The 13,099-nt window shown below is 40.2% G+C and overlaps 1 protein-coding gene across 4 annotated transcripts in view; it reads left to right on the top strand.

Moving 5' to 3' along the window:
• The window catches only part of MCTP2 (multiple C2 and transmembrane domain containing 2), a 269,346-nt gene that overhangs the window by 120,695 nt on the left and 135,552 nt on the right, over nucleotides 1–13,099 (top strand). For 3 of the 4 annotated variants that reach the window (XM_026455447.2, XM_026455445.1, XM_026455446.1), the window contains 2 exons: nucleotides 7,001–7,165; nucleotides 9,337–9,467. In XM_026455447.2, coding sequence (XP_026311232.1) covers nucleotides 7,001–7,165; nucleotides 9,337–9,467 — 296 coding nt within the window. Of the gene's footprint in view, nucleotides 1–7,000; nucleotides 7,166–9,336; nucleotides 9,468–13,099 lie in introns of those variants that run through there. The other variant, XM_023220863.1, reaches the window with a different exon arrangement.

Here is a 13,099-nt window from a genome sequence, read left to right as displayed (position 1 = left end):
TCCCCTTCCCCTTTCCCATCTCCCCTTCCCCTTTCCCATCTCCCCTTTCCCCTCACACCTTTCCCCTTTCCGGTCTCCCCTTTCCCCTCTCACCTTTCCCCCTCCCCTATCCCCTCCCCCTCTTCCCCCCTCCCTCTCCATCCCCCTCCCCCTCCATCCCCCTCCCCTGTCCCCTCTTCCCACTCCCATCCCCCTCTTCTCCTCCCCCTCTTCCTCCTCACCCTTTCCCCTCCCCTCTTCACTTTCCCCCTCCCCTCTTCACCTTCCCCCTCTTCCCCTCCCCTCTTCCTCCTCCCCTTCCCCCTCCCCCTCTTCCCCCTCCCCCTCTTCCTCTTCCCCCTCTTCCCCTTCCCCCTCCCCCTCTTCCACTTTCCCCCTCTTCCTCCTTCCCCCTTCCTCTTCATCCCCCTCCCATCCCCCTCTCCCCCATCCCCCTCTTCCCTCTCCCCTTCCCCTTTCCCCCTCCCCCTCTTCCCCTTCCCTCTCCATCTGCATCCCCCATCCCCCCTCCCCTCTTCACCCCTTCCCCTCTCTCCTTCTCCCTTCCCCCCTCTCCCTCTCCCCCTTCCCCCTTTCCCTTCTCCCCCCCTTTCCCCCCTTCTCCATTTCCTCTTCTCCCCTTCCCCTTCCCCCTCTCCCCCTCCCCAAAGGAGAAGGAGGATAAAATGAATGGAAATATTTCAGGATAAAATAATGTGGCATATGATAAGATCTCCAAACTATTTATTGTAGGGCTCCAAACAGCTTACTTTTCATTGTGTCCCCTGGACCAGCTGCAGCTGGTAATAGTTAGAAATCCAATGTCCTGGCTCCCATCTTAGACTTCTTCAATCAGAAACTCTGGGAATGAGGCACAGTCATCTTTGAACAAGCCCTCCAGGTGACTGTCAAGCACCTTCAAGTTTGAGAAGCACTGGGAAGAACTAGGATATAAAGAAGGATACTGTGAATTGTAGGAGAAAAAGCAAGTGATGTAAGGAAGGGCAGGCCTTGGAGGCCATGGCTCTGGCTCCTAACCAGAAGGTGATGGAGGTGGGCTGAGATTAAGGTGAGGCAAGAGAGGTACTCTGGGTGCAAAACATAAAAGAGCATCTGGGACAGGGCCCGGTGGCTCACACCTGTAATCCCAGCACTTTGGGAGGCTGAGTCAGGTGGATCACTTGAGGTCAGGAGTTCGAGACCAGCCTGGCCAACATGGTGAAACTCTGTCTTTACTGAAAATACAAAAAATACTCCTGTAGTCCCAGCTACTTGGGAGGCTGAGGCAGGAGAATTGCTTGAACCTGGGAGGCAGAGGTCACAGTGAGCCGAGATCACGCCACTGCACCCCAGCCTAGGTGACAGAGTGAGACTCCGTCTCAAAAATAATAATAATAATAATAATAATAATAATAATAATAATAATTAATAATAATAAAATAAAAGGCATCCAGGCTGATGCACCAGCCCTGCACTTGCGGGACCTGGAGGATGAGCCCTGTACCTCACTGCTTCACACTATTCCCATCCCTGGATAAGGGTGCTTATAAAGTATTTTAAGTAAGAGATATAGAACAGTAGAGAAGTGAAGGCTAGCAGGATTATACAAGTCAATCAAGAAATACAAGATGATTAATACTATTGCACATGAGTCCAAGATTTAACTTTGAGCTTCCTGCAGGTCAGGGAAAAAAGAAAATCTTGTTGAATCACATGGCCTTTGTTGTTGTGTTGTTTTGTCTCCTTGTTTTTTTTTTTTTTTTTTTTTAATAGTAGGAAATGCATTAGAAGCATTTCCCTGGTCGTAAAATCTGAGAGTCACTGGGTATGTGCAGTCTTTAACTATTTTTTAAAATCTTCTCTTAATCTAATTTTTATTTTTAAGTACAAAAATTGAGTGATAATTTTATCTTATAATTTAAAAATATTAAATTTAATGCAAAGCTTTTATAGCTAATAAATTGTGCACAGATTATTTATATCTCTGGAACTGATACCATTTTTATCTACAAGTATAAATTGCAACTTCTGTGGACTTTTTACATGTGGGAAATTTAAAAGGTTTTCTTTATATTCTCATGCAAGGATTTCTGTATAGTTCTAGGACAATTTATGGGTCCAGTATCCTCTTCAGATGATAGAGAGGAGCTGCAGAGAAGAATTTTCCCTGGGAGCCTGTTCCATGGATGTATGGATCTTCTCATGTCATGCAATAAAAGCTGTTGACAAGGAACAGTAGTTTTACATGTTGAAAAAGCTTGAAAGGAATATTTCAGTGAAACATTTTATAGGCTCAGTGTTTTCTCTTTAGTTTTCAAAGCAGTAGTCAACATAGTTGGAATCTGACTTTACTCATTTTTCTTACGAAGTTGATTTTTTAAAATGCATTTGTTTCCATTGGCTACTTACTTTCCCATAATGACTTAGGAAAAACAATTAATGAGAGTCAAAATGGGATTTATTGGCACCATGGGAACACTGATATGTTTATACTTCTGTCTGTGAGACTATGTATGGAGTACCAGTACATTATGTGGCACCTGGCAGGTATGCTCTGGTCAGTGCCTTTTCTTACTGCCCTCTTTATTGACTGACTCATTGGTTTTTGTTATGTGCAAGAGAGTATTTTGGGGTATTAGTTGGCATGGTCAGTTCTGGAGTGCCACCTAGTTGAATGTAATCTTGCTTTTGATGGCCACAGGCTGTGGCTCCAGTTTCTGACTTCATGCCCTCCTTTTAGGATTTCTTTCCTCCTGACCTCTCTACCGCGCTTCCTGGCCTGGGACAGATAAGAGGCACCAAACTGACCTGTCCATCCTCCCTCAGTTTCCTTTGCAGCCGTGCCAAGGTTTCCCCTTTTGGGATACTGGAATTCACATCACTATCTCCCCAGCCTGTCCCCAGGCCCAAAACATCAAATAATGCATGCCACCAAACTGTAGTCCATTTCGTGTATTCCAGCAATGACAGTACATTCCCTGGTTTTAGAGTTTGTTCCTAGATCAGAAACTTATGAGGATTCCCTACCTGTTTGAATCCACTGGGTACAATTTTAGTCTCACTCCAAAGTTTCTCCCCTTCCTGCCTTGGGATGGTCATGAAGGAGTAAATTAGTGTTTTCAAAGCTCCTTTACAGAAGTTAACATAAGTGGCACAGCAAACCTTGTTTTCACTATTAATAACTAGCCAGTGTGCCTTAGATGAAAGTCACTTTTCCGTTTTAGAAGAATGGGTGGGGATTCTGTGAGGTGGGGGCTGAGAAAGAGAGAGCAGATGAATGAATCAACATAAGAATAGCGAAAGGTTTGATCCTTTGGGAGGAAGGAGAAAAATAACAAAACCCTGATGTACTGTATTGTATCCATTATATCTGCTGAGAAATTAGGGTCAGGGCCCCGAAACTTTTCACTATCTCTTGGTGTCTGTTTCAGTTCAGGTGGGGGGGGTTTCCCCTGGGATGGGTCATTTCCTCCTCTCCTTTCACATTCCAGGCTGCATTAAGATGACGAATTTCATGTATAGGCTCGGGCACAGGCATGAAAACCTAAGCTATTCAGCTGAGTGAGTGCAGATGAGTTGATTTATTGTGGGGGAAAAGGGGTGTTTGAAGAGCACAAAAGACTTTTGCGAGCCCAGCTCTGCAAGGAAGCACACATTAGATAACCCAGGCCCTACCCCGGACCCCAGACTCCCTGATCTGAGGCCTCATCAAGCCTATCAAGTATGGAAGAGAAATGTTAAAGTAATTAAGAGACTTCTTTAAAGTACACACACCTCCTCCAGAATGTGTGGATCACGGATGAAACTTTATTTGAGAAATAACCTTATAGCGGTTTGCAGAAATATTTGGGGTGTAATAAGTAGAATAAAGGTCTTGTGTTCTTTTCTTTCTGTGAACTCTGCCATAAATACTTCTCCTGCCCTCCCTTTAGGAGGGGGGAGAAAAAAATCTTGGACAGCAGAGAGCAAGTCCATCAGATCAAACATGACTGCGTTAAATACTAAAATGTTCAAAGTCCGACTGAGATAGATAAAAGCTTTGATGGAAAGTGGATATTTCCCAGGGACATTACAAGCAATAATCCAGATGTTATGGTGTAATGCAACGAGTGTCCGTGGATAGATCAGGAGCTCCAGCCAAGTCGCGCCTGATACAGTCCTCAGCCTTGCCCTCCCATGCTGTTCCGCCATATGGAACCGATCTCTAGGCCCCCTTAATAACCAGCTTTGGATTCCATTTTCACAGAGCTCATAGAGCTAAGTGGAGCTGTTTTATGGACAAGTTAGATAGAAGCCTTTCCAAGATAAACATCCAATTTGAAATTAGGACATACCAAGCCGCAAAATTATTTTAGGGCATATTTCATGGAAGTGCTGCCATTTTTCTTAAGCAATTGCCAGACTGTAGGATGCCCTTTGATCCTTTGTGGACATTACTCCCTTTTTTATAAAAAGGGTTTTGAAATAGTTGCAGTGTTTAGGGAGGAATATATCTGTCGGAACTTTGAAGCATGGCCGTGGGACAGGTCATGCTTTAGCTTGTTGGTTGGCAAGTCAAACTTTAAGAAGAAAAAAAGCAAAAGAAGGAATTGCAGCAGGATATATGAATCAAAATCTCATTTTTGTTTTAAAGGTAGAAGTTTTTAGCCCATATATCTACTAAGCTAGAAAATGTATTAAGTATATCAATATCTATATAAATATCTATAGATATATGTGCATATATGCAGATATGCCTATTTATATGTTGTGATGGTGTGTGTTTATGAACAATGTGTGTGTTTATGAACAAAAATGACCTAATTTTAACTGTTTCATAAACCTTTATTGAGTATGTTATATCTGGAATATAGTTTTTTATATATAATAACAATAATAATGATCATATATTATTCTGGATGGAACATATTCAATAATAAAGGTTTATGAAATATTTAAAATAGTCCTATACATATATTCCCATAAATATGTGTGTGTATATATATATATATATATATATATATATATATATATATATGAAGTAAGAAGGAATTACTCCTGTTCGCCAGAGAAGAGTATATTTCTTTCTTTTTAAAATTATTTCCTCATTTGCCCCTTCTGTTCTATCTCACCACCTGCAAAACCTGTGTGTGTGTGTGTGTGTGTGTGTGTGTGTGTGTTTTAAGAGAAAAGTCACATGAATATTGACATGGTTAGACTTTGTGTCCCCACCCAAATCTCATCTTGAATTGTAATCCCCGTAATCCCCACTTGTCAAGGGAAAGACCAGGTGGAAGTAACTGAATTATGGGGATGGTTTCCCAATGCTGTTCTCATGATAGTGAGTTCTCATGAGATCTGATGGCTTTATAAGGGGCTCTTTCCACTTCACTTGGCACTTCTCCTTCCTGCCGCCTTGTGAAGAAGGTGCCTTGCTTCCCCTTCACCTTCCACTGTGATTAAATTTCCTGAGGCCTCCCTAGCCACGCTGCACTGAGTCAATTAAACCTCTTTCCTTTATAAATTACCGACCAGGCAGTTCTTTATAGCGGTATGAAAATGGACTAATACAGATATGAAGTTTGGGAATATGTGTTTTCTTAAATGTATTTTGTTTAAGGTTGTCATAAATGGTCAAAACACATAGTGTGGCATTGTTGCATCATTTATTAAGAGTCCTGGAGTGGCCTGGGTTTGATGAGGTAAGCTGGTCTATAATGACTATGGTACTGACATACCATTTGTTGTGATAAATTGTGACTAACTGGTGTCCGAGCAAATTGGTGTCCAAATGATCTGGAAGATATAGCGAGTGATGACAGGAAAGAATATATAGTGTTAGAAATTCATTGCTCGATGATGATGCTCAGCACCATTTACATTCTTCGGCCCATTTATTTCTCCTTCAATAAAGAAGCCCATGCTTGTGTTATTTCACTTATTGAACGGACAACGTAAATGAACTCTGCTAACTAAATGCAGCATGTGGATCATGTGGAGATCCCAACTCAGACAAACTAGCCATAAAAAGGCATGGTTGAGACCATCAGGGAAATGTGAATATGCACTGTGTATTTAACATGCTAGACAACTTATGGTTAATGTGATCATAGCGGGATTGTTACGTAAAAACAAATGTGGATTTTGCTTTAAGATATTTCAACTGGAAAAGAATGAAGGCATAGGTAAAATAACATTTGCAAGACAGTGAATCTGGTGATTAAGTACCTGGAGATTTATTATACTCTTCTCTTTACCTTTGTGTATGTTTGAACATTTACGTAGTGGAAATTAAAAAATGAAGTGTGACTACTCTATTTACAACTTATAACAGGACATTAGCCTTTTTCCTCTAAGGTATGTATGAGTGGTTGTAATATAATTTAGCAAAGGTAATAAGAGTTAAGTTATTGAACCCCTCCTGGGTCCCAGGTGCAGTGAGATGTACTTTATATACCCCCTTCCCTCCCACCCCCACCCCAGGTCTGCAAAGCTCATTTGGCCAGCTAGGCCACTGAAGGCTCTATTTGGAGTAGTGAATCTTACATGGTATGGGGCTTTTGGCAGTACCCCAAGGAATAAAGAGAAGCGGAGAGAGATTCAGATGTGAAAGATAAATTCAAAGTCATTATTTCTGAATGCCCAGAGATATTTTGCTTCCTTGAAAAGCAATGCCTTGTTCTTGTATAATATCTCTGTTTCCCAGAATGCCTTTCTTCCTCTCACACTATTAAAATAGCTAAAGGCCCATTTGAAGGAGTCCCTCCAAAGAGCGCATCTGGGTGGGAGTACAGGCCAGTGCCAAATCAAAGTGTTGCATATACTCATCCTTCAGTACATTATTACAACTCCAAAGCTTGAGAAGGAAGTCACATAACTGTGACAGCAGGTTTGCAAAACCAATGAAAAATAACACTTTTCACCAGGCAGGGAGGAATTTTTTTTGTAATCAAATATTGAAAGTTGGAATTCCTATGACCACCAAAGTCACTCTTAGGAATTAGAAGCAAGTTTACATGTCATCTTTATTTTTTTGCTTTAGTCCTCTTTGATACGCAACCTACGGCTCTCTGAGTCCTTGAAAAAGAACCAACTCTGGAATGGGATTATAAGTATAACTTTGTTGGAAGGGAAGAATGTCTCAGGAGGAAGCATGACAGAGATGTTTGTCCAGTTAAAACTGGGACATCAGAGGTATAAAAGTAAGGTAAGTTCTGTCTTTCCATAAGGAGAACAATATATTTAAAATAAAAAAAATTAAAAATTGTTTCCCACTTTAAATTTTATTAAAGTAGAAGTAATTTATGTTTAGCCCTCCTAACTATATTAAGGAGCAGAAAATAAAGTAATTGTATAGATGCAGTCAATTAATGTGGGTATTGTATTAATTGCTTAGTATAGTTTGTTTTAATTTAGTAACTCAGCACTAGAGAAAGCTTATTAAATCATAGATTTGAATGTGTGACTTATTTTCATTTTGAAAATGAGAAAACTATGTTTCATAGAAGGCGGGAAAAGGATAAGTAAAAGTTTTCAAAATGCTACAAAAATAGAATAGCATAATACATGATATTTGGGTTAAAATATGTGAGATAATTAAAAATATTTGCTTTCTCTTGCTTGCTAGTCTTCACACCAAAAATAGTATCTAGTGCTGCTGTTTTTTGCTGTGATTAAAAATAATAAAATATCCAAAGTATGAAAAGTGATTTATTTTAAACAACCACAATGGCATTTTTAACTGTCTTTAAAAATAATTCATCTTATTCTGCTGTTCCAAATTCCATTGAATTTTTAATCTTAGTAATTTGGTGTGGATTTTATTTCAAAAACTATAGTCCCTAAACCATGATAATTAATTAGTTTTACATAACTCTCAGACAGGAATATTTCCGATGTTTTATGGATTGAAGGAGCTCTGGGGTACTTGAAAGTTACATCACTTGCCAACAGTCACATAGGAAAAAAAATCAGTGGACACTTTTGAAAATATAACCGAGGATATTTCTAGCATCGAGGACATAGCAGATACAGACAAGTTGGAAAATGATTTAGGGAGGCAAGAGGTTGTGCGCACTGCACAGTTTTCAGTACAGAATCAAATAGCAGATGTCATTTACTCTGGCACAAAGTAGAGAATTGAGGCTCATGTTGAAGAATAGTTTATAAAAAATGTGAAAATTGAGGGCGCGTTAAGACAGAAGTATGCAGATAATTATTTTAACCAGGTAATTTCAGGCTTTGCCTCACAGTGAGGGTATCCAGAATAACCATATCTCTCTACTAAGATTCCTTTAGCTTGCCAGGGTCGGGCTAAGGATTTATGGAAAAATTATTCATCACTAAGCACACTTAGCCCTTTGGACTAAGGTGAAGTGTAGAATTAGTTCAGTATCTGCTACATTCACCCTTGGGGAATACTGCATTTAATTTGTGGTCTAACAGGGTTTTCCTTTTTTTTTCTCTCTCTCTGGTTTCTAAATTCTGTGATCCAATATATTAAGCCTGATGTGAAAAACAGCTGAAATGATTTTACATGACATTGGCTACAGGCGAGGTCTGAGTTCTCTATGTTTTTCTCATGCAAGAATAGTTGGTACTGGTATTTAATACATGACACTGCACCCCTAGAGCCTAATACTCTGAGACCAACATTCTTGCTTACTTTGTATTCACAAATTTAATCTCTATGTAAAGGAAACAAAAACGAAAATCCTGCCAATGAACCAAACATAGAAGCAGTGTGAATCACTTTTGAAGAACACAGAAACACTTGTGGAGTTTTCATGTCACTCTTGTGAATTTTTAGGTTTGGCTGCAGTGGAATTTCCTAGTCTTCCTCGAATCCTAGTGACTGGATTCACTAACTTTGGATTTAAAAATAGGTGGCAATATATAAATCATGGGTTTCTCATTTAATGCATCTGACAGATGTTAATTAAGACCCCAAACTGTTAATGTATATAGTTGGTAAGCTAGCATTGAATGGATATGCCGACAAAACTGTTACTTGCATTCAATTGAGCAATTAGTACGATCTCCTATAAGAGAGACAATTGGAAGGTGTCTGTTTTGATATATGTCCACTGTGTATGTGTGTGTTTATATAATTTATGGTTTCTTGTGAGGTAACAGTATTCTTTGTAACTTGGTGGATAATTATTGGATCTGGGGGGCAGCTAAGAGAGTAATAATGTTTTGGCAATTCTTGAACCCACCAAGTCCCTTTCATTCATTCTAAAAAGGGAAGTTTTCCTTTATAAGGGGTGAGGTCCATCATCTTGACTCCCTGCAGTTTAATGATGAAATTAATGTGTAGCTTCTGTAGCAATGAATGACATTTTAAGAAAATAAATATTATAACTGCATGTTTTCTAGACACTGTGTAAGAGTGCAAATCCGCAGTGGCAGGAACAGTTTGACTTTCACTACTTCTCTGACAGGATGGGCATTTTGGACATTGAAGTGTGGGGAAAGGACAGCAAAAAGCATGAGGAACGTCTGGGCACGTGAGTCCCCTCTGCTTTCCAGTGGCGGGAGCATGTTTCTGCATGGGGCTGGTTCTGAGAGGTGATCTCTATGTGTTAGGGCTGAGGGCACTACCTTGCGTCCCCCACCCCAGAGTGCCAGCAGTGAGCTGGATGGCCAATCCTAACTGGGGGAAAGATTGCTTTTCTTTTTTGTTTGTTTAGTTGGGAAATGTCATTCAGTATTGATTAAAATAATGTGTGTAAGGAATTATCTAAAGAAAGTTAACCTGCTATCTCAGACTATTCAAAACATTTTATATAAATTTCCAATATACCCTATAATTTTGGTTTTGCTACCTAGTGAAATGTTATATAATTTGATAAAGATCTAAGGCTAGGTGTTCCCATGATGGAAGCATTTCACTGTCCTTGATGCACTTTATAGCACACCAAGGAATGGAGTTTGAGGCCAAATCTATTTTATTTTATTTCTTTACTTTTGGACCCTCTCAATTGAGATCCTCACATGTGTAATGAACAATAATATCAATATTATTGCTTCTTCCTAGGGTTGTAGTGAAAAATAGAATGAAATGAAGCAGCATAGGTACTGTAACCAGCATACAGTAAGCAAAAAAGGGATACTGGCAGAAGCACAGATCATCTTTGAGCTTCAGAAAAGCCCTTTGAGTTACTGGTGTCATGCTAATTCTATAAATGATGAAATGGAGCTTCAGAAGTTTACACATTACTTGGCCTTGGATTTAGTCATGAGCTCCAGAGTCAGGATTTTGTGTTTTCAAAGACCAAGTAGTTTTCTCCATCAAATCACTTGCCTTGTGATCATTCTGTATACATATTTGTACGCAGATCTTAAATTTAGAACACAGATGTTGAAGGAGTTCCCAACCACTATGGGGTGTCTTTCTTGAAGCTGGATCTTGGGTTCAGGGAGATCCCTTAGGGTCACCCGTTGAGGAGTGGGAGGGCCTCCTTGCATCTCTCCTCTGTGGCCAGAGCATCTCAGCTTTTGCCTGTGCTCTATATTGGGATTCTATTTGAAGAAAGGGTTTTGTTGCTGAAAACTAAAGATTGAAAACCACTTATCTAGTAAAAACCCCTTCATTTTACAGACAAGGAAATGTGGAGGCCCAAGGAGGTGAAATGCTTTTTTCATCAGTAAGGTGTTTAGAGGCATAAACAGGTCCAGACCCAGCTAACCCAATACCTGTGCAGGGCTTTTTCTCAGTCAAATGCTTAGCACAGTGTCTGACTGCTTGTTGTCATTGGCTCATCCCACCTCAGAATCCTGAGATAGATGTGTGAGGGGTTCAGTACCTGCAGAATGTTGCTCCAGTATCTCTCAGTATGGGTACCCTATTGCATGGGACTGTCTGGCATGTTGCAGTATGTTTAGCAAACCTGGCTCTCACCTGATACCAGTAACTTCCCTTGATTATTGTGTGAAAAACATACAAGCATATGTATGCACACACATGCACACCCAGCACCCCTTTGTTCCATAACATGTATCCAAACACCCCTAGAGGACTAGCACTGCCCCTACTTAAGACCTCTGACCTCACCCTCCACATCTCTGGTTGCATTACTTTGTACCATCTGCACATCCCCAGTTCTATGCTTATCTGTTAGATTGCAATCATTTCTTCCATGGCCATCTCCCAGCCAGGTTTGCATTTAGGAGCAAACCCACTTCCTGTGGTTCAATCTTTTACAGACATGACCTGTCGGATGACTTCTGTGACCTTGTCTCTCTCTTCTCCACTCACACAGGGTAACTGAGATAGCTCAGGCTCAGGTACTTCTCAGTATCTCTGATGTTGTCACTGCTCTGAAATACCAGGACTCTGCCAATACGGATGGTAGTAGGATTCGAAATTTTGTGCTAGCCCAAAGAGCAAAGATCACTTACACAAATGTAGAGAACTCTGTGTTCCAAAGTATTATCTGAACGGCGGGAACAGGGTCCTTCTGTGATGAATGGCCAGCATGTTGTTTTAGTAGGTGCAAAGAATAATGCCGCTGCATTTCACAAGTCATTGTACTGTCATGCTTCCTTCACATAATAGGAAATGCTTTTCCAAATGAGTGTTGAGTTGCTCACAGAGACAATAAAAGTAATTTAAGATGTCCCTTGTAATCCATGTTTTGTCATTTGGGTGTTCATTTATTATTTTAGCTATTTCCTGTTTGTAACTGAGACATATACCTGTCTTGGTGGTCATTCTGTTCTTCCTCTTCATGAATTTTAAATAATTTTTTTTTTTTTTTTGGTATCCTTTTCCTTTTTCCTCTCCTGTAGTACAAAAGATAACAAAAGTATCTCTTGGGAGCTGGTGCTACTGCTTTACCCTGCAGCGAACTTGCAGGTGGGGGAAATCTATCATAAAATATCGACTGCTTCTCAGACTGAAAGATTGTGCTAGCATATGTACATCACTGACATGCTACTTATGGTTCCTTCTTCCTGGCTATTGTTTAAATATTTCAAGGTGCTTTTTTTTTTTTTTTTTTTAAACATATTTGCTTTTCTTTGTGATCTTCATTCTAAGGCCCAGCTATTTTATTTTCCAACTGTTGGGAAAAACCTTTTTGCATCAGGAGGCTCTCTGCTGTGCAAATGTATCTTAACTGTCTCTTCTCCAAAGCCTGTCTCATGCTTTGTTTTTGGATAAAACCTTGATATTCATAATTGAACATTACAATTAAAAATCTAGATGGACTCTGGGAAAATTCTCTTCAGGGAAGCTGTGTAGGCAGTTCAATGGGAGAGAAGGAACATTAGCTCTGGAGTCACACATCCTGAGCTTGCTGATAATCACATTGTCTGCTCACTGTGGGACTTGGATGGTGGATTCCCTGTGGAGTCTGGCTCTGTATCTGTATAATGGGCTCACTGGCCAACTGGCAGGGTCATCATGGCTAACAGTAACAACACCTACTTGATATTGTTTATTCCCTTGCGCACTCTGATGGTAGGTATTACTTATTATTAATTTTGAGATTTTTTCTGCATGTAAACTGTAGGTCCTCACACCTTGGCAACTCAAATTATGCAATTTAAGAAAATAAAGTATGACTAGTAAAATTCAATGTATTTTTTTTCCTCCAAAACAGCATAGAATTTTTTGATATTTTTTGGTAAAAGTGAGCAGTGACCATCATCAAGGACATGGTAGGAGGGACATCCATTGATGGAAGGGTTGGGCAATGTAGGTCAGCCTGAACAATACTGAAGTTTTGTAACTATGCATGACAAAGCTGGGGTAGTGGTTGCTTATGTGTAGAGAAATCACACTGGCATGGGTAGGTTGTTAGCTTGGTGATGGTTACAACATGGACCTGCCCATTAGGCCCCTCCTCCAGGCTCTCCTGAGTCATGTGGAACTTGCTGACTTCCCCTTTTTCCATAATCCACCTACTTTCAGGTTCCCCCTGAGCCACAAGTAACTCCTGAAAACACTGGGGTTGGTGAGATGAAGGTGCTCGAGTAAGAGCCATCATCCCCTGAAACTGTGTTGCCTGCCAACTCCAGTGTTTGTTCACGGGCAAAACCAGCAAAAAAAGCATCTGATCTTAGATAGAAACACTGAGCTTTTAGGGGAGAGTAAGACATAAAGCTGAGTTTAACTGGCTCCAACTTTTAAACA

Source organism: Piliocolobus tephrosceles, chromosome 6, assembly GCF_002776525.5.
Source record: "Piliocolobus tephrosceles isolate RC106 chromosome 6, ASM277652v3, whole genome shotgun sequence".
Classification (NCBI taxonomy): domain Eukaryota; kingdom Metazoa; phylum Chordata; class Mammalia; order Primates; family Cercopithecidae; genus Piliocolobus; species Piliocolobus tephrosceles.
Note: the sequence above shows the minus strand (reverse complement) of the source record. Positions and strands in the feature narration are given on the sequence as shown.